This window comes from Phyllobates terribilis, unplaced genomic scaffold (genome assembly GCF_046119375.1).
Source record: "Phyllobates terribilis strain yellow unplaced genomic scaffold, ASM4611937v1 Scaffold_3__8_contigs__length_932513732, whole genome shotgun sequence".
In the NCBI taxonomy this organism is placed as follows: Eukaryota; Metazoa; Chordata; class Amphibia; order Anura; family Dendrobatidae; genus Phyllobates; species Phyllobates terribilis.
In genome coordinates, this window is record NW_027362763.1 from 516,616,985 (window position 1) to 516,636,087 (window position 19,103).

The following is a 19,103-nucleotide window of genomic DNA, read 5'->3' on the forward strand; positions in this document are numbered from 1 at the left end:
GTGCTAAGCCTTGCATAGCCTGGGCATTTTTTCAGATCGATAAAGATGACCCAACTCGTGTTATCTGTAACATTTGTCAGCAAAAGCTAAGTAGAGGCCAAAAAATACATAGTTTGAGTACTTCATGCATGAACCGGCACATGGACATGAAGCATAAGTTGCAGTGGGAAGCTCAGTGTGCTACAATGCGGCCTAGCCGGCCGGGCCAACTACCGTCTGCCATATCTTGTGCATCCGCTGCCTCTTCATCCTCTGTGACTGGGGGGACAGCAGTCACACCTGTTTTGGGGCGCAGACCCGCCACCTCTTTACCCGCAACAGCCAGCGTGATTGGCAGGTCATCATTTTCTTTGGAGGTGGGAACACCAGCTGGTGTTGAGCGCTGTCCGACATCGATAGCACCACCTTTGGATCAAGGCAACCTAACATGTCCGCCTGCATCTTCCTCACAGACCGGCAGTTTGCCGGGGACACCCTTATCAACCCCGTCTAAGCACAATAGCCAGCCCTCGGTCCCTCAGATGTGGACAAGTAAAAGACCATTTCTTCCTAGCCATGAGAAAGCTAAGAGGTTGAATTTCACCATCTGCAAGCTCTTGGCTACAGAAATGCTGCCTTTCCGCCTGGTGGACACAGAGGATTTTCGAGACCTTATGTCCGTCGCAGTGCCCCAGTACCAGATGCCCAGTCGGCACTACTTCTCAAAGAAAGGTGTGCCTGCGCTCCACCAGCATGTCGCACACAACATCACAGCTTCTTTGAGAAACTCTGTGTGTGACAGGGTGCATTTCACCACAGACACTTGGACGAGTAGGCATGGACAGGGGCGTTACATGTCGCTGACTGGGCACTGGGTAACTATGGTGACAGCAGGACAAGGGGCTGCTGTCCAAGTCTTGCCGTCCCCACGAGTTGTGCGTCAATCCTCTTTATGTCAAAGTTCCTCCACTGCTTCTGCCTCCTCAACCTCCTCTCGGTCTTCCACCTGCACCCAAAGCCTGTCTGGTCATGCCACAAGCTTTCTAACTGCGCAGAAGGGATCCTGCACACCTCCTTACTATGCTGGCAGTAGGGCTCAACGTCATCAGGCGGTTTTTACATTGAAATGTCTGGGAAATGTGAGTCACACAGCTGAGGAGTTGTGGTCAGCTCTGGAGAACCAATTTCATGAATGGTTGTCTCCACTGGACCTGAAACCAGGGAAGGCCGTGTGCGACAATGCTGCAAACCTGGGTGCGGCCCTTCGCCGGGGCAATGTCACACACGTGCATTGTATGGCACACGTGTTGAACCTGGTTGTCCAGCAATTTTTAGCTCACTATCCCAGACTAGATGGCCTTCTGCAGAGGGCACGGTCGCTGTGTGCTCACTTCCGCCGTTCGCATCCCGCAGCTCAGCGACTTACATCTCTACAGAAGTCGTTGGGCCTGCCACTTCACCGGCTAAAATGCGATGTGCCTACCCGGTGGAATTCAACTCTGCACATGTTGCAGCGACTGTGGCAGCACCGACAAGCCCTGGTGCAATACGTTCTGACGTATAGCCTGGGCCAACGAGATTCAGAGGTGGGGCAAATCACGCTGGAGGAGTGGTCTCAAATCAGGGACCTATGCACCCTTCTGCACAGTTTTGAAATGGCGACGAAGATGTTTAGTGCTGACGATGCCATTATCAGCATGACTATTCCGGTGATTTACATGCTGGAGCACATGTTAAACAGAATTCGGAGTCAGGTGGTGGCACAAGAGGAGGTGGAGGAAGTAGAGGAGGAGGAGTTGTATGCGGAAGGGCTAACATCTGCAAGGTCCAGACGGTCGGCAGCACCAAGGCGGCAGGCATGTGAGGGTGGGGGAGATGGTTTTACCAGGGCGCATGGTAGCAGCCAAACTAGTGAGGAAGGTGCAGGAGCCCAGGAAGAAGTGGAAGACGAACTGATGGAAGACTCATCAGATGAGGGAGACCTTGATCACATTTCTGTTGTGCGAGGTTGGGGGGAGAGGACAGAGGAAGGAAGCATGATTGTTACCTCGCCACCAACACAACAGGGACTTGGTGCTCCTGGATGCGCAACACACATGAGTGCCTTCTTGCTGCACTACCTGCAACATGACCCTCGAATTGTGAGAATTAGAAATAATCCTGACTACTGGGTTGCCACACTGTTAGATCCCCGGTACAAAAGTAAATTTGCAGAAATTATTCCTGCCATAGAAAGGGATGCACGCATGCAGGAGTATCAGCAGAGACTGTTGCAGAATCTTACATGTGCTTTTCCACAAAATACCAGTGGTGCACGTAGTGAATCTCACAGTTCCAACTTGCCAACCGTTGGACCGTCAAGTGTTCAGCACTCAAACCGTAACAGAACCACAGTATCCCGCTGGTAACATCAATTTTGCGGAATCATTTCACCACTTTTTTAGCCCATCCTTTGCAAGGCCACAGGAGACAAGAAGTCTGACACATAGTCAACGCCTAGAGACGATGGTACAGGAGTATCTCCAAGTAAACATTGAAGCCACGACTGTGTCACTGGACCCTTGCTCTTTTTGGGCTTCCAATCTGGATAAATGGCCGGAGCTAGCCACTTACGCCTTGGAGATCTTGTCATGCCCCGCAGCCAGCGTTCTGTCTGAACGTGTGTTCAGCGCTGCTGGTGGTGTGCTGACAGATAAGCGCACGCGGCTCTCCACTGATAATGTAGACAGACTCACGTTCATAAAGATGAACAAATCATGGATCCGAAACGACTTTTCTACCCCTGTGTCATCCTGGGGAGAGTAAAAGCTTGATGATTGGTTAAAATCACCCTACCAACCGTTTTAAGCTTTCAAATTACTAATCATGTTTATCTGTATCTTGGCTGGAAAATAATTTGGGCTTTGTAGCAGTGTGCAGCACTGATTCTATTAGCCCATCTATACTAAAGCTTCACCAGATTTAAAATTAAAAATAATTTTTAGCTGCATCTAGCCCGGAAAATAATTTTGGGGCTCCGAGATGCGCAAGACACATAAGTGCCTTCTTGCTGCACTACCTGCAGCATGACCCTCATATTGTCAGAATTCGAAGTAATCATGACTACTGGGTTGCCACACTCTTAGATCCCCCAAACTTTTCGCTCAACCTTTTCATTTTAATAAAGACCAAAAAAATGGTCATTTTTGAAATTATAAGCATTAGCAGGTTGTTAGAAACTGAAATCAAACAGTTTTCAACTCAAAACTTTATTCTAGGTGATGTTACATTTTCACATAGGACCCCTTGTTCGAAAGGAGCTTCTGAACTCTCTCGTCCATTGAATTTGTCAGGTTTTGGATGGTTTCTGCTTCAATTGTTTTGCATGAGGACAGAATACCCTCCCAGAGCTGTTGCTTAGATGTGAACTGCCTCCCGCCATCATAGACACTCCTTTTAATGATGCTCCAAAGGTTCTGAATGGGGTACAGGTCAGGGGAGCATGGGGGTCACACCATAAGTTTGTCCCCTTTTATGCCCATATCAGCCAGAGATGCAGATGTTTTATGTGCAGCATGAGATGGTGCATTATCATGCAGAAAAATGATCTTGCTGTGAAATACACGGTTCTTCTTCTTGAACCATGGCAGGAAGTGCTGTTTGAGAAAATCCACATACATTATGGAGTTCATCTTTAGCGCCTTCAGGGATCCTAAAGAGGCCGACAATCTCTCTCCCCATTATTCCAGCCCAAAATATTACTCCACCTCCTCCTTGTTGGCGCTGTAGCAGTGTTTGCGTGGGGTGTCCATCAACCAGCCATCCTCCACTCCATCCATCTGGACCATCGAGCGCTGCACGGCACTCATCCGTGAACAAAACTGTTTTGAAATCAGTCTTCTTGTAATGTTTGGCCCACTGGAGCCGTTTCTGCTTGAGTGAAGTGGATAGAGGAGGTCGACAGGATGGCGTATGCACAGCTGCAAACCTCTGAAGGACCCTGCATCTTGTTGTTCGGGGGACGTTGGAGGCACAAGCAGCTTCAAAAACTTGTCTGCTGCTATGACAAGGCTTTTTTGCCGCTGCTCTTTCAACCTGACGTAATTGCCTGTAGGAAAGAGTCCTCAATTTGCCCTTATCAGCACGCACACGTGTGTACTGTGAATCAGCTACATACTTCTTGATTGCCAAGACACTTCATCCTGATCATCGCACAATGTTGATTGTAGTCATGCCTTGACCTAAACACTCCACAATTTGTTGCTTCTCAGCAGCCGACACATCCTTTTTCTTTCCCATTTTGGCAGAAAATGTAGGCTGCTTAATAATGTGAGAGAGCCTTCTTAAGTAGTCTTGCCTTTCACTGGACACACCTGCCAAACTAATTAGCACAGGTGTCTGCAATTGCTTACAGTGATATAAAGAGACCTGACACACATCACCATCAATGAGTTTAACTGACAAACAAACAAATTCTTCCCTTATCACTCCTAAACACTTTTTGCATAATAATTTGGAACGCAGTGTACATGTGCTTTTCCACAAAACACCAGCGGTTCACGTAGTGAATCTTACAGTTCTAACTTGCCAACCGTGGTCTGTATGGAGTTGTTCAATAAAGGGCCCAAAATTAAGATAACATAGATGGAAGAGGTCTCTATGAATAGGAATTCCTAAGTATTTGATACCCTGTGAGGGCCAGGCAAAGGGAAAGTTGGACTGGATGGAATCCTATATGGATTTGGGGAGGGAGACATCGAGGGCCTCAGACTTCGCTGCATTGATTTTAAAATTTGACCATGTAACAAAGTGATCTATTTCAGCCATAACAGCATGGATGGATATATGTGATTGAGTGATATATACTAGGACATCATCAGCAAATAGAGAGCACCTGTACTCGGTGCCTCCCACCTCAATCCACCTAATATTGGGGTTATGGCGAATTGATGAGAGCAGGTGCTCCGTCACTAGGATGTATAAGAGAGGGGACAGAGGACATCCCTGCCTTGTCCCATTGGTGATTGTGAAAGGTGATGAAAATGTTCTGACGCACCCCCTGGGCCTTGGGACACCCGGAGCCGGACCCTTTTTGGTGGATGCTGGTGGTTGTAGTCTTCATGGCGGCGACCCGGTTCCGTGGCTCAGGGCGGTCAAACCAGTGGCGGAACTATTTATGTGGTTTTGATGTTTAAATGTACGACTACGCCACCCGTGGATTGCGGTCAGAGTGAACCGCTGCTACAGGGCAGACCGCTGAGGCTGGTGTTGTGGGTGCAGCAGAGCGTAGCATAACTCCCCACGGGAGGAGTATAGCCTCAGGGCAGTGTATGCGGAGGATGGGGGTGATGGTGCAGGGCAGCTGCAGTAACGACACGGAGTCAGTGATGCAGTTCAGGGCCTTTACTCACAGTTCTTATTATCCAGACCACGTCTGCAGGTAACGGCTGCCCACGTCGTACTGTGCTCACCAGGTGAGGGGCTCAGACAACTCCCAGATAACTTTGGAGCACTTCACAGGACCCCCTTTGTGTGTCCTTTGTATGGCCTTTCTTACCAACCCTTCTGTCCGGCTGCCTCGGGCCTCCTCTTGGTAAACTTGGCGCCAGTTTCCCTGACCCTATGTGGTGCCTTCCTAGCGGGTGTAGCGAGGGGCTGCGCCACATAAAATGTCAGAGCCTCCGGTTTCTAGCTGAGGGTCGTTTCCTGCCTCCACTAGTTCGGGGACCGGTCTCCCCCTTTGGCCTGACCCCTCCACGCAGGTGGATTCGGGCGTGCGGTGGCGACTCGCCCGTCCGCACCCCTGGGATCCCTTCATTCCTCGTTCCTGGAGCCTTCTCCGCTCCTCTTCCTTCCTTCTCCCTCTTCCAGGCCTGGGCCTCTGTTACTAGGCCCGCCTCCGGAGCAGAGCTCATGCAGAGCCCCTGCTCCCTGCCACTTCTGCTCAGACTTCTCTGCACTGAACTAAGATGGTGCCCACCTTTTATACTCCCTTCTCAATGCACCCAGGAACTGCTTCCTCCCTGCTCCTGCACTGCAGGGTTCCCCTTCCTCAGTGTTCCCTCCCCCCACTCCAGCCAGGGACAGGGACTGTCGTGCCCATCTCAGGGGCATATTGGTCGCCCTGCCCCACGGCAATGTGGTGTAATGCATGCAGGTGTCGGGTCCTGATCCACACTACATCCTTACCTGAGAGTGAGATATCACACCTCTGGGTGAGGTGCAATACCTCTGTAGCAACCGAGCCCTCAGGGTGCTACAGTTCCATTTATCTTCAGCCTAGGTGACGTATTGCGATACAGGGCCGTGATTTTGGCTATAAAAGGGTCCCCTAGACCCCTACCCCAAGCTTTTTAAGAGAATCATATATGGCGTGCCAGGAGACTCTATGGAATGCTTTCTCAGCATCCAACGAGAGTATCTAATTACAAATTTTTAACTGCATCTAGCCCAGGAAATACTTTGTGCCTAGTAGCAGTGTCTGCTAGTCAGCGGATTATCCCGGCTGTTAAGCAAGCTACACCACCTGTAGTTTGGACACTTAATTTTTTCAAAGGAAATGCTTCGGGACCACGGGATACTCAGTGAAGAGCATCAGGAGGCACCCCAAGGCATAGGGGCTCGGACTGGCAGTAGGATGCCTTGCGGTGGACAGCCGAGCTCGATCCTTATAAAAGCTTTTTAACTGCAGCAGCTTTAGTGGACGCTACTGGAGCTGGAATTACGCGGCTGCTGGCATGAGACTTGCCCTCCAATAGATCCTTGTAAATGGATTTAAAGTGTATTTATTCAAATTAGAGAGACAATTTAAATTAAAAAGCTTAGAGCTGCCTCCACCACAGGGGGGCTCGCTCGACCCACCAGCGGACAGGCACCAGTATTGGGAGAGGGGGGCTGGCCATCAGGGTTCACCGCGGCTCTGGCACAAACCCGGCGACACGGAGGTGGCACGGGCAGGAGCGGACTGAACGTGTCGGCTTCTCACTTTTTGGATTTTAGAAGGGCATGACATGCCTATATCTGTGTCTCCCCCTCCTTTTACTCCTCCACCTCTTTTCTTTTCGCATGACTATATGTACTTGTCACTTTTCCATGTGTTAGTTGTGTCTTCTGAGCAGTTTGTCAGCTTTTGGACACCTTTGAAGGTGTTTTCTATGTGTTTCTATGTGTTTTTGTTTGCCTGCCATTGGTTTTAACGGTGTTCGAAGGTGTTCGACGAACAGTTTGACGAACAGTTCGGCGAACACACGGGTGTTCGACGAACCGAACCGAACTCGAACACTACGGGGGTGGCTCAACACTACTTGTTAGTCAAGTCTACGGGTGCACAGGTCTTGTAAAATGTATTCCCTGCTGGTGTATAAAAACGGATGCATGCGTAAACTGCATTCGGACTGCAATACATATGGAAAATCATCTATTTTTTCTGGATGAAAACCAAACAACTTTTATATGCTCATGTGAATGTAGCCTAGGACTCTTTGTTCAGAGCATCCATTGCAGCTACTGTCTAAAATACTGGAAAAAAAAAAAAGCTCAGCACAAAGGCCTCAATTCATCATGTTTTTTTTCTCCTTTTTCCTGAAGTAAAAATGGATCTAATTAAAAGGAATCAGTTAACTTTGGTTTCATTGGGTTCTTTTTGTTCGGCATTATGGGCATGATTCTGGCGATTCACTTTCAACTTTTCAAAACGTTGCAAAACTTTTAAACAAATGTGTTCCAGTATACTATGCTACAACATCTGGCTAATTTATTTTTTTGACTCAGTTGAAGAATAATGTGTGACGGCTTAAAGGATCATGCAACTATTTATTCCAAAAAAGCGTAAAAATGACAAAAAAACAACAACAAAAAAATATATATAAGAGCAATTTTTTTTGCCAAAATACATCAGCTTGTGTGCGCCATATTAAAGAACTGAAAACCTTCAATTAGTAACACAAGACAAAAAAGAAATGTCACTTAAAAAAAAGGCAAATGATGAATCGGGGCTAAACACTGATGGAGATTGGATGGATCCAGTTTTACTTAGTAGGGTCTACTCAATGCCGCTAGTCTCCATTATAGGACTGAAACTGAACTTCTCTTTATTTCATTGCTCTGCCCCAATAACGGAACATCATGGTTGTTCTCATGTGCAACTACAGGGCACTGCAGGCTTTGGAAGAATTTCACTTATGATGAACCCTTTAAAGATCAAGACATTTTAAAACATTTATTTTCTTACTTTTTGTACTTTAGCAGTGGTAGCTGTATGAGGCAGTGTGTTTTTGAAAAATGAATTATACTTTATGCAGGTACAATTTATTTTTTTATTTTTTTTGATACTTTGGCAACTAAAGTGGAATGTCAGACGGAAGCACTTATGATCTATCCACTAAATAGGTGATAATTGCAAGATTGGAGGAGGTTTGACCACTGATCTCCCAATCAATCATCAAAATGTGTGTGTGATTGGGGAGGAAGGGTTGTAGTCCCCCCTTCCTCCCAGCCATAAAGTCTCAGCTAGGAGAAATTTGATTTGAGTGGCATTCCACTTCATTCATAGGCCCCGATTCATTAAGACTGGTGTTGTTCATGCCGGTCTTGATGAGGAAGTGTGCTAGAGTAAGATGCTTCCAATTCACGGAGAGACTTAAGCCTCTTTATGAATCAGGAGCTTCGGACGAGTTGCATGCACCACTATGTGTGCCTTATCCTAAATCCTACTTCAGTCCCGGCTGGGGTAACTAATGCCGCTGCCTACGATATATTGGACAAGTGTCGGTCGCCATGCCCCTGTCCTGCCCCAGCTCCGCCCACTTTGTCGGAGACATGCAAAAAATGGCGTGAACACCAAAAGTTGCAAAATTTTAGCCCAGTACTGAGTTGCGCCAAAGTGGTGTAACTTTTTAAAGGTTTTTTAAAGCTTTAAAATAGCCAAGTAGTAGGTCCAAAGCACCAGTTTACATGTTTCAATAGCATCTTATAGGCCTACCTAATTAAAGAGGTTCCTTTTCAGGGGACTTGTATAAGAAAACAGTGTCCCTTTCGTGATATATCTGACCACCCATAAGCAAATGCTTGGTTTCTATATTTAGAAAAAAAAATGCTTTGTGCATATAACTCACACCATACACTCTTTCGTCACTTGAATATGTGGATTTCCAGCTTCTTAAGACTGTCATGTGAATGTGTGAACATAATGACAAGAAACAAGAAGTGCAGTAGAGTTATATGGATACATAGCAGAGTATTCGATTTTAGGAGCGATTTTGCTTTCCTCCAGTCCAGAGGGTTTGTTTCCTTTTCATCATTATTACTTGACGTTATTCCGAGTGTCTGCTACAACACTGTGTACTCTTATAGCATAGGGTGCTGCACAACATCTGACATCGTAGATATCTATATTGTAACCGCAGTAAGCCTACTCTTAAGGGTCCAAAGTACAGACAGCCAACTTACACATAGGAGTTATGTAATTACAAGCCCACACCTCCCACATGAAACCTTTGGCCTTGGAGAGAATGCATTAAACAATAAGCTGATAGCCTGCTGTGGGCCACTCATCACTGATGCACACTGCTCTTATCTTCCAGGAAGGCATACTATAAGCAGACATCCAATTACACTATACTTTCTCACTTAGACCTTTAAGGAATGTCCTTTTCTTAATGTAGATTCATCAAAACAGCATCTCAAAATGAGACTACTATGCTATTTATGCATGCAAGTCTACTTGTTGGATCCAATCTATCAGCTCTCTGGATCAGAGATGGACATACCACCTGTGGGACCTGCACACCCACACAGATGCTCACTTCTATCTTCACAGTGGCTCAAAACCCTTTCAGGGCTCTTTCACATGTCTGTGTGGTGACAGTTTCCACACGTACTGGAGACACTGACACACGTAGACCCATTCAAATGAATGGGTCTGTGCACGTCAGTGTGTTTCCATGGACCGTGTGTTCCACAAGCTGACATGTCCCATTTTTTTGTGGATGCACAGTCTGCAAAAGGTCCCACACAGATGACATCCATGTGACACGTACCGGTGCCTGGGAATCAGCGCTACAGTTAGCGCTGTTTCCAAGCACCGGGTGCTGAACACTGCCCTCATTATGGTTCCCTGCTAGCGCTGCGATCAGCACCAGCAGGGACAATGATGAGGGTAGTACTAGTCTGCTCCAGCAGTGTCCCTCTGTAGTAAAAATAAGATTAAAATAATAAAATCCTTATACTGGGCTGTGTGCCCACGATGCGTTTTTCAAGCGTTTATGCTGCGGAATTTCCACAGCATAAAAGCTTCAAAAACGCTTGGTAATCCGCCCCCCATGGTCCCCAACGACAAGCCGCGCTTTCAATGCCCATGCTGCGTTTTTTTCCGCAGCGTTTATGCTGCGCTCAAAAATCCGCAGCATGTCCATTAATTTTGCGGAAGCGCGGCGTAATCGCCGCCATTGACTTGCATTGAGACGCATATAATCAGTGTCAGTACATTTGTACTCACGGATTATATGTGTTTCTATGTGCGGATGGTACCCAAGTCTGGAGGAGAGGACTCTCATCCAGACCTGGATACCATAGAACCTGTAAAAAAAAGAATAAAATAAAAAAGAAAGTTTATACTCACCTTCCGACGTCTTCCCGGTGTTTTGTCTGCTCCGTCCAATGTCTTGCAATGTTCGCGTTGTTTTGAAGGACCTGCCATGACGTCACTGAGTCATGTGACCCATCACATGGCTCAATGACGTCACCGCAGGTCCTTCACACCACTGTGAGCAGTGCAAGACATTGGACGGAGCAGACAAAACACCGGGAAGACGTCGGAAGGTGAGTATAAACTTTCTTTTTTTTATTTTTCATCATTCTTATTCTTTTTTTTTAACTAACTTGGTCACACTACTATAAATCCATGTCGGTTGCATGGATTTATATAGTGTGACCAAGTTGTCAAGCACTTTTCCAAGTGATGATAAAATCGCTTGGAAAAGCGCTTTATAACCCGCATGCAGAAATGCATGTGAAGAACGCTTGACAAACGCTTCTACCGGGCGGGAAAACCGCATGTACAATCCGCATGTACAATCCGCATGTGTTTTTCCTGCCAGGGAGAAGCGGAAAAAATATGCAGCATTTCTGCATCGTGGGCACTTAGCCTTACTGATGAACTATGTGTTACTTTGCACTGTCTGTATTGTCTGTACGTGTCTCCACTTAATTATAAAGTGCTGTGATATAAGTTGGCACTATAGAAAGAAAATGATTATTATAAGGGAGCCCAATCTTTGCTGAACGGCGTTTACAATGCAGAGCGTGTTCCATTATGTTAACCCCATTTAATATGCCCCAAATACAAGGCGCTCACTCTTCCCAATCAGTCATCTTTCACGGGCAGAACACATACCAATTATAGTCCACTGCATTATTATTAACTGTTTCTTTGCAGACAAGAATCCGAAAAAAAAAAAAAAAAAGACCGTTTTGATCTGACTCGTCAATCAAACTCGCCAATACAAGTCTATGGGCTTATGAAACATTCAGACAGTTCGATGACGGCATCCTAGTGCTTTTTTTTTTTTTCATTGACTGTTTTCTAGGAGAAGCTCGAGAAACCTCCATCAGCTCTTTTTCTGGTATATAAAACAAAACAAAACAAAAAAAACTGATGAACCTGATGATAAAAATTAACACTGACCAAACACAGATGGAAATCTAATCCTTTTTTTGTTTTTTCAGTCCTAAGCAATATTTTCCACCTGGTCTGCACATACCTGGTCTCCAGCGATGACAAGCTGTACAAGTCCAGTGACCTTGTGCTGACATGGCATGTCATTGCTGGAGAAAGGGTGTACAAAGTCTACTGGAGAAGCAGAAAACACTTGAAAACTCTGCAAAAGGATTTGCTTGCAATTTTTTTCTTCCCAATCGAAATTCAATGCAAAAAATCTGCAAATAAATGTGTTTTCTACAGCAGAAATTGACTTGCTGCCAGAAAAAAAAAAAATCTTATCCATATGGCTGATATTGTAATCCACATTGAATTCTCTCTACTTGAATTTGATCAGAAAACACAACGCAGCATTTCCAGTATACGTGGACGCAATCTAAGGGTGCATGCACACAGTAGATTGGATGCAGATTTGCCAGACCAAAATCTGCACGTGAAAAACAGATTTTGACGTGAATTGAAAAAAGTGCATCTGCAATAAAAATAAGCAGAAAGGAGTTACATTGTGTTTTTAAGTCTCATCTGCTTGGCTGATGTTATATGACACTGGATTGTCTGTGCAGATCGGCATCCGTACATGTACCCTGAAAATAGGTTCACAGAAATTAATTTAAAAAAATCAGCGTTTCATCCAGAAAAGTAGGCGGATATTTTTCTGACTTGTCATCAGTGTGCTGTCCATATACAATCTGTTTTTTTTTTACAGCAGCAGATATTAATCATTTACAGGACCATTTACAGTTTCCTATGTTACAGAATTGCAATGTATCCGTTAAAATTGGATGCTACACTGTAGCTCCGTATTGTATCCGATTTTTTTTACGCACCCATAGACTTGAATGGGTGAGCCTCATCCGATTTAAAGAAGAGACTAGCGCATTCTGAAATTTTATTCACAAGGAGATGCAGTCAGTGAAAAATAATAGCTCATCGGCACTGCCCCATTGAATAACATTGCTCTGAGTGCTGTCCGTTTTTTGTCACGGACAACACTTGGACCGAAAATAGAGTCGTGTGATTGAGACCATAGGCTACGTTCCCACGATGAGCTTTTCATGTTGTAGATTTTATGCACCCGTTAAGTAAAATAGGTTACTGGCATTTTTTCGAAAATACGCAGCGTAAAATACTCACCAAAAACTCATGGTAGGAAAGTAGTGTAATGGTGCAAAACCTTAACTAGTGCTAAGTTTTAGGAAATGCATCCTAATATAAACTAAGGCCTCATTTAGATGACCATTTTTTGCGTATGAGTAGAAGACAGGCCAATTTTTCAACAGTGTCATCCATGTGTCAATTTTTGCAAACAATGTGGCATCCATTCTTCTCACATTTAAGTTAAAATAAATGTTTTCCAAGCTTCTTATTCATTATAGAATAAAGACAAAAATAGGCAGCACTCATATGATACTCAGATGGCATCCAAGTGCTATGTGCATTTCTTCACCACGGACCCATGCACTTGGGTTTGGAAGTTTGATCCACAAATCGGATCAAAGACTAAACATTCCCATAAAGTATTAGAAATAGGTGTTTTCCATGAGAAACTCAGATGTGTGGAAACTTAGGATTATTTACCTACTTTATTTATTTGTAAATACAAAACGTTATTTAATGGAACACGCTTTGATACAGACGTAACAACAAATATGCACAGACATGACTCGCATGATATAAATGGATCATATAAGCACAGGAGCTAATAAAACATCGATACAAATAGCATTGTCCTGCCAGATAGATACTTGCAGGGACTGAGACACTGATATCACAGAGTGCAGAAGGGCAGCCCTGTCATTTGTTCTATTAGCACCTCTGCCCTCATGAGCTTTCCCTGTACTGCCAGGAGCTCAGCCATCACAGCAGCAGGTAATGCAGGCAGCAGCAGCAGCAGGTAATGCAGGCAGCAGCAGCAGGTAATGCAGGCAGCAGCAGCAGATCTTACCTTCTGGGGGACACCTGGGCATTGCCACCTGTGGCAGCAGCCTTGTTATGGCTAGCATGGTAAGCTGTCAGGACTACCCTCTGGTTGCTATTAGGCCTCCAGCTCATGGTGTGGCCAGCATAATTCCTCCAGCTTCTTCAATAGATAATGCTTGTTCCTGTCTTGCCTCCTGGCAACTACTCTACTCATGCAACTCCTCCTCCCTCCCATCATGGTAGGTAATGAGACTAGGGAGGAGCCCTGCCATTCTGCTTCCTCATGCACAACAATGACTCAGTCCAGATCACTGTTACTATTCCTTCTGCCAGGCTTTGTCTTTCTATCTCCTACCAGCTGAGGAGGAGCACTGGACACAATGCAGAATCAATGTGGCCTTTGTGCTCCCATAATAGGTTATTTATGTGCCTTCAGTGTGGGCTTGTGGAGCATGGATCTAAATTAAGTGAGCTGTGGCTTATCACACAGAAACATCTGCTGCTTTACCTCTTAGTAGCTTTATTTGCTCTTTCCACCTTCTTACCAGATTTTAACAGCGAGCGATAAGTTTAGAATAGGGCTGATCAGAGGCTTGCATGCGCCATCTAGTGTCCGAACAGGGGAACATCAGGTTAGGCCAAGGATCAGCAACCTTCAGCCCTGTGGCAGTTGTGAAACTACAACTCCCAGGATTCGCAAGTTAGGAGTTACAGTTTTACAGCAGCTGGAATTTGACAATTTTCACTTCTGCGTTTGAATTTTTTTTTTTTGTTATAAGTAAAGAACAGATAAGCCCAGGAACTGTCCTTAGGCCACGGCCCCACTATCAGTATTTGGTCAGTATTTTTTCTCAGGAGTGGGAGCCAAAACCAGGAGTGGGTGATAAATGCAGAATTGGTGACTTGTCTCTATTATACCTTTTCTCTGATTGCTCCTCACCTGGTTTTGGCTCCCACTCCTGAGAAAAAATACTGACCGAATACTGATGGTGGTGCCGTGGCCTTACTCTCATTCTCAGTAACTTGCCATCTACTCCTCTTTAGCTGGTGTTTTTTTTTTCATCAGTATTCTACCAGTACTACAGGTCTCAGCATTAGCAGTATTCTACCAGTACTATTGAAGATTAGAGCATTATAGATGAGTGGATCGATTCGTGGGACTCTAGTCCAGCATCCAAGATATTGGTACCTGGCGGCTAAACAGTGAGCCGCCCGTGAATCTCTTACCTTTACATACAAGTGCTATCCTTTTTTTCCCCCAGATAGACTGTCATAGGTATGAGGGCAATGAGGTTGTCCACATGTAAAAAATTTCCCTCGGACCAAGTGGTCAATGCAAAATCATGGAGACATGTCTGATATTGATCTGAGTGTAGGATCAAAATAGGCAATGCGAGTATGAGTCAGTGAAAATATTGGACAGCACTCAGATGCCATCCAAGTGCGGTCCATTTTTTACAGACTGATAGAAGGTGAAGAAATTTTTTTTTTCCCCATCTGTGAAAAAAATTGATGAAACTCTGACCAAACTCTGATGAAAATCATTGATGAAACTGTCCACTTTTCTCATACGTAAAAAAAATCTGAATGAGCCCTTAATAGGAATGGAAGCATTCAGTAGTCTCTGCTTTTCAGATGGGACTCACCTACTGAAGTCTGTGTGTGTGTAAAAATAATCAGATCCCATAGGGCTGAACCCTATAGCATTACATTTTTATGCATACAATGTAATTATTTAACTTAGGAAACTATTTGGTCTTGTCAATAATTGCTGATCTATAAAAACAGATGCTATATGGATCACACTACTAATGAAAAATTGTCCTTTTTTCTCGATGAAAATCGGACGATCTTTTATGTGCTCGTTAGAGCAGGATGACCTGACTCCTTTTCTTGGCATACAGACACGTGACCCCTGGTTGCCTGTGCATACTGGATCATAAGCAGAAAAGAGGCTTCCACAACAGAAGCTTAGGTCTATCCGTGGCAACCATACAATGTTACCCTGAGTCTTAAACTTGCAGCTGGAGTTGTTCTGTAGATCTAATACATATTAGGAAACTGCTGCTTAAGATATCAGACACGTATCCTATACTTCACATTTTTAAATGTTTCATATTTTATTACCCATAAAACAAGGCCACTCTCACGACAGTATTTTGGGCAATAATTGGCAAGCCAAAGCCAGGTGTGGGTCCAAAATATGAAGCAGGTAAATACCTTTCTATTGTATCTACTTTATACTTCTTTCTTCATTATACTGAGCAGTTTATTATTCACTCATAATAAGTGCAAAAATTGTGCAGAAACATCAAAAACTCAACAAAAGCTCATTGTGGGAACGAAGCCTTCGGAAACTCGTTCCTTCTTACATAGAAGTGGACATCTAGTATCTGTAGAGCTCATCCTGCTAAAAGACAAGCCCTCCTATCCCTGTGTTAATGGAAAATTAACATTATAACTCTGGAAATGCAACAATACAGGGGCAGACATATCATTGATGCAACCTATGCGGCCGCACAGGGGCCCAAGGAGTAAGGGGGCCCATTTATACCTATAAATCAGGTGCAATGTTGCTTTTTTAGGAGCTCTTGGGCTGCAAAGGGCCCATATATTGTTCTTGCACAGGGGTCCTTTTATTTCTGTGTCCGCCAGTGCAACAATAAATAAAAATGAAGGCCCCTGATTCATCTAGAATCTAGGTGTTTTGAACGCAAGTCCTGATGAAGGGTGCACTGGAAAAAGGGGCTCCAAAATCATTAAGAAGCTTGTGTGGCGCCCCTGAGGGTTCGACCGCCACAGGAATGCTGCACTTCTTCAATGGAGTGTGGTGTTCCTCCTCTGAGGTAAGGCCAGTGTGATGGTAGTGATCTAGCCTTTTGCATCCAACACCACATTTCCACCAGAGGGAGCTAGTATGCACTAGGTGCTGCTCCCCTGGTTACAGGGAAACTGGGGAACACAAAGTGGTAGGAACCAGTTAGTGGGTGTGGGTGGAGGAACAGTTAGTTACACTTCTAATTTAATAATTAATAGAATGCCATCTTTGATATTGGTCCTTCTGCTGGTTCTTCTCTGGTCTTCTCTGCTAGTCCTTTTGGCTAGTGTTGGTCTAGCCTTTGCTAGTCTTTCGGCTGTCACTGTGCTGTCAAAATACTGTGTGTAATGTGACTTCCCTCCGGGAGCGCAGATCCTGTGTGGGCCTGCACCGGTATGGGACACAGCCCTCGTACCCCGATCTTTGGGACGAGAGGTAGGTTGCAGACAAGGAATGTCTCAACCCGGCCAAGGACCAGGATCAAGAAGGCCCGAGAGCTTTAGAGTGTGGCTCCCTAGCAAATGGGTCCCGAGGAGGATGCAGACGGAGCGGAGTAAGCCACCTGTCCTCGCCTACCTGATCTATTCAGAGGGATTCCGGCTGCAAGAGGGGTACCGGCCCCCGACCTCGTACTCTACGTCCAGGATGGGAAAGCCCGGTTAGGCCCCGAGGATCCCACCGGGCGTCGGGTGGAGAGGAATTGCCACCCAACCCCTACACCTGAGAGGAGCTCAAAGGGAGACCCGGCCTATCTACACTCGCACAGACGGGAAAGGGTGAAGTCTGTAGTGCAGGAACACTCTGGTGCAGGGTCGCTACCAAACACTGGACTTCCTCAGAGGTAGTCGGACCCCCGTCCCTGGTGGCCGCAGGACTCCGCGGGGAGCAGGGAGTTGCCTTCCCGCTAACATCTCTGAGTGAGTAAAGCTTTGGAAGTTCACCCCTAAGGCCTCCGGACTGTTCATTACGCGCCATACCACGCGACGCGGTGCCCGTACTGTCCTGCGCTACTGCTACCCCCCTTCATCCTGTTTGTCTGCCCTGAGGCCTTGCTCCGCCTGTGGGGAGCAGTGAGAACTTTAGCCGCCACGACACCGGGCCTCAGCGGGCTGCTAGCGGCGCTGGTGACCCTTCACCAGGCACCACAGGTGGCGTAGTCGTTAATCTGCCACTCAACGCGGACAAGCCCACACCATCTCTTTCTAATGTGACGGCCCTGAGCACAGGTCGGGCCCGGGCCACGGCTGCATCCCATCTCTTCAACACAGGGCCCGACACAGAGTCCCCCAACACCCAGGGTAAAACACGGGCTTTCTGAGCAGAGGCTTCACACTTGCATCTTTTAAGGATGTCCTTTTCAGCTGCTATGTGCCACCTCCTGCTATGTTGTACTGCAGAAAGGGTCCAGAGTTATACGTCTTTCGTAATTTATGCCACTTTTATGGAGTAAAACATCATGACTTTATCAGCCACTCTTGATCTTGCCCACTCCAGCTAAGCTACGTTTACTTTACAAAAATTGCCTGGCCAGGAGTTTGAACAATAAAATTACATCTTATGCTTAGTTAATTAATCCAGGGATTTAATCTGACTGCCAGATTGGAGTCGGGAAGTGAATTTTTCCTCAATGATGTAAATTGGCCTATACCGCATGGTTTTTTGTTGCCTTCCCCTGGATCAACGCTGCGGAATAGCTGCAGTGCACAAGAAATAGGTTGAACTGGATGAACGCTTGTCTTTTTTCGGCCTTATAAACTATGTAACTATGTAATTATGAATTCTGGTTAAAACTGATCAGTTAAAGCTTGAGAGTTTTTATTATGCAAAAGTTGGTAAAGGGGTTGTCCCATCTTATTCTACAGGTCTTCAGTCACTTTATGTGACTGCAGACTTGTGAATCCTCACATGGCACGCACCACACTGTGAGGAGTCTCCCTTGTCGGCGGCGGGAGTGGGCAGTCATGTGATCGCAAGTATGTGATTTGCATACTCCCAACCACATTCCCATTAAACTGTTTCGCGTCACCGGATCAACTGTGACGTCACCGGATCGAGCGCTAATCACCAGCACATTCAAACTTCCTCATTGGCTGGCAGCCAAACCCTCCTCTCCTCTACTTATATTTATAGCCAGTCTCCCAGTCATGCACTCTGCTCACATCCAGCGGTGGATACCGCGATCGAGGCAGCACCTCTCCTATACTATATGGCACAAACGGTATGTCTACCTCCCCTAGAGTCCTTACCCCATTATAGCCCCATATATTCTTCCATTACTTCATAGTATGCACTTTCTCCATAGGAATCCCTGTATTGGGTCCCATCTCCTTCCCTTCTCCTGCTCCCATCCCAGTAACTTGGTAGGTTGCCCCCTTTTTTTGCTTCATTGCTGGACAAAAGGTTACATAGACACATAGACCTTTATTTATATGTTATGTATACATAATTTGTGACTTTATAATCACTATTATGTTTGTTTTCTATATCTGTTCATTTTTGTTTACATGCAGTACACTGATGAAGGTCTTGTTCACTGAAACGTCTTTACTGTGGACTGCAAATAAAAGTATCTTTTTATACCATTTGGTGTGCTGAGGTTATCGCGACATTTCAAGGCTTTGGACCCAACTCATGCACCCAGGTCCAGTAGTGCTGCGTTCTTTTCTAAATATTACTTACTCCTTTCCGCAA

The 19,103-nt window shown here is 45.6% G+C and overlaps 1 protein-coding gene and 1 long non-coding RNA gene across 5 annotated transcripts in view; one reads left to right on the forward strand and one right to left on the reverse strand.

The window, feature by feature from the left end:
• ARHGAP18 (Rho GTPase activating protein 18) overlaps positions 1–19,103 on the reverse strand; it is a 237,307-nt gene that overhangs the window by 99,115 nt on the left and 119,089 nt on the right. The window contains exon 1 of one of the 3 annotated variants that reach the window (XM_073676065.1): positions 13,620–14,015. The exons of 1 other annotated variant lie outside the window; for it this stretch is intronic. In XM_073676065.1, the coding sequence (XP_073532166.1) occupies positions 13,620–13,726 (107 nt within the window). In that variant the 5' untranslated portion in view covers positions 13,727–14,015. Of the gene's footprint in view, positions 1–13,619; positions 14,016–19,103 lie in introns of those variants that run through there. One more of the 3 variants, XM_073676064.1, reaches the window with a different exon arrangement.
• The window catches only part of LOC141259685 (uncharacterized), a 64,779-nt gene that overhangs the window by 41,872 nt on the left and 3,804 nt on the right, over positions 1–19,103 (forward strand). The window contains exon 1 of one of the 2 annotated variants that reach the window (XR_012318454.1): positions 13,500–13,543. The exons of the other annotated variant lie outside the window; for it this stretch is intronic. This is a non-coding gene — a long non-coding RNA (uncharacterized lncRNA). Of the gene's footprint in view, positions 1–13,499; positions 13,544–19,103 lie in introns of those variants that run through there. 2 annotated transcript variants of the gene reach the window in all.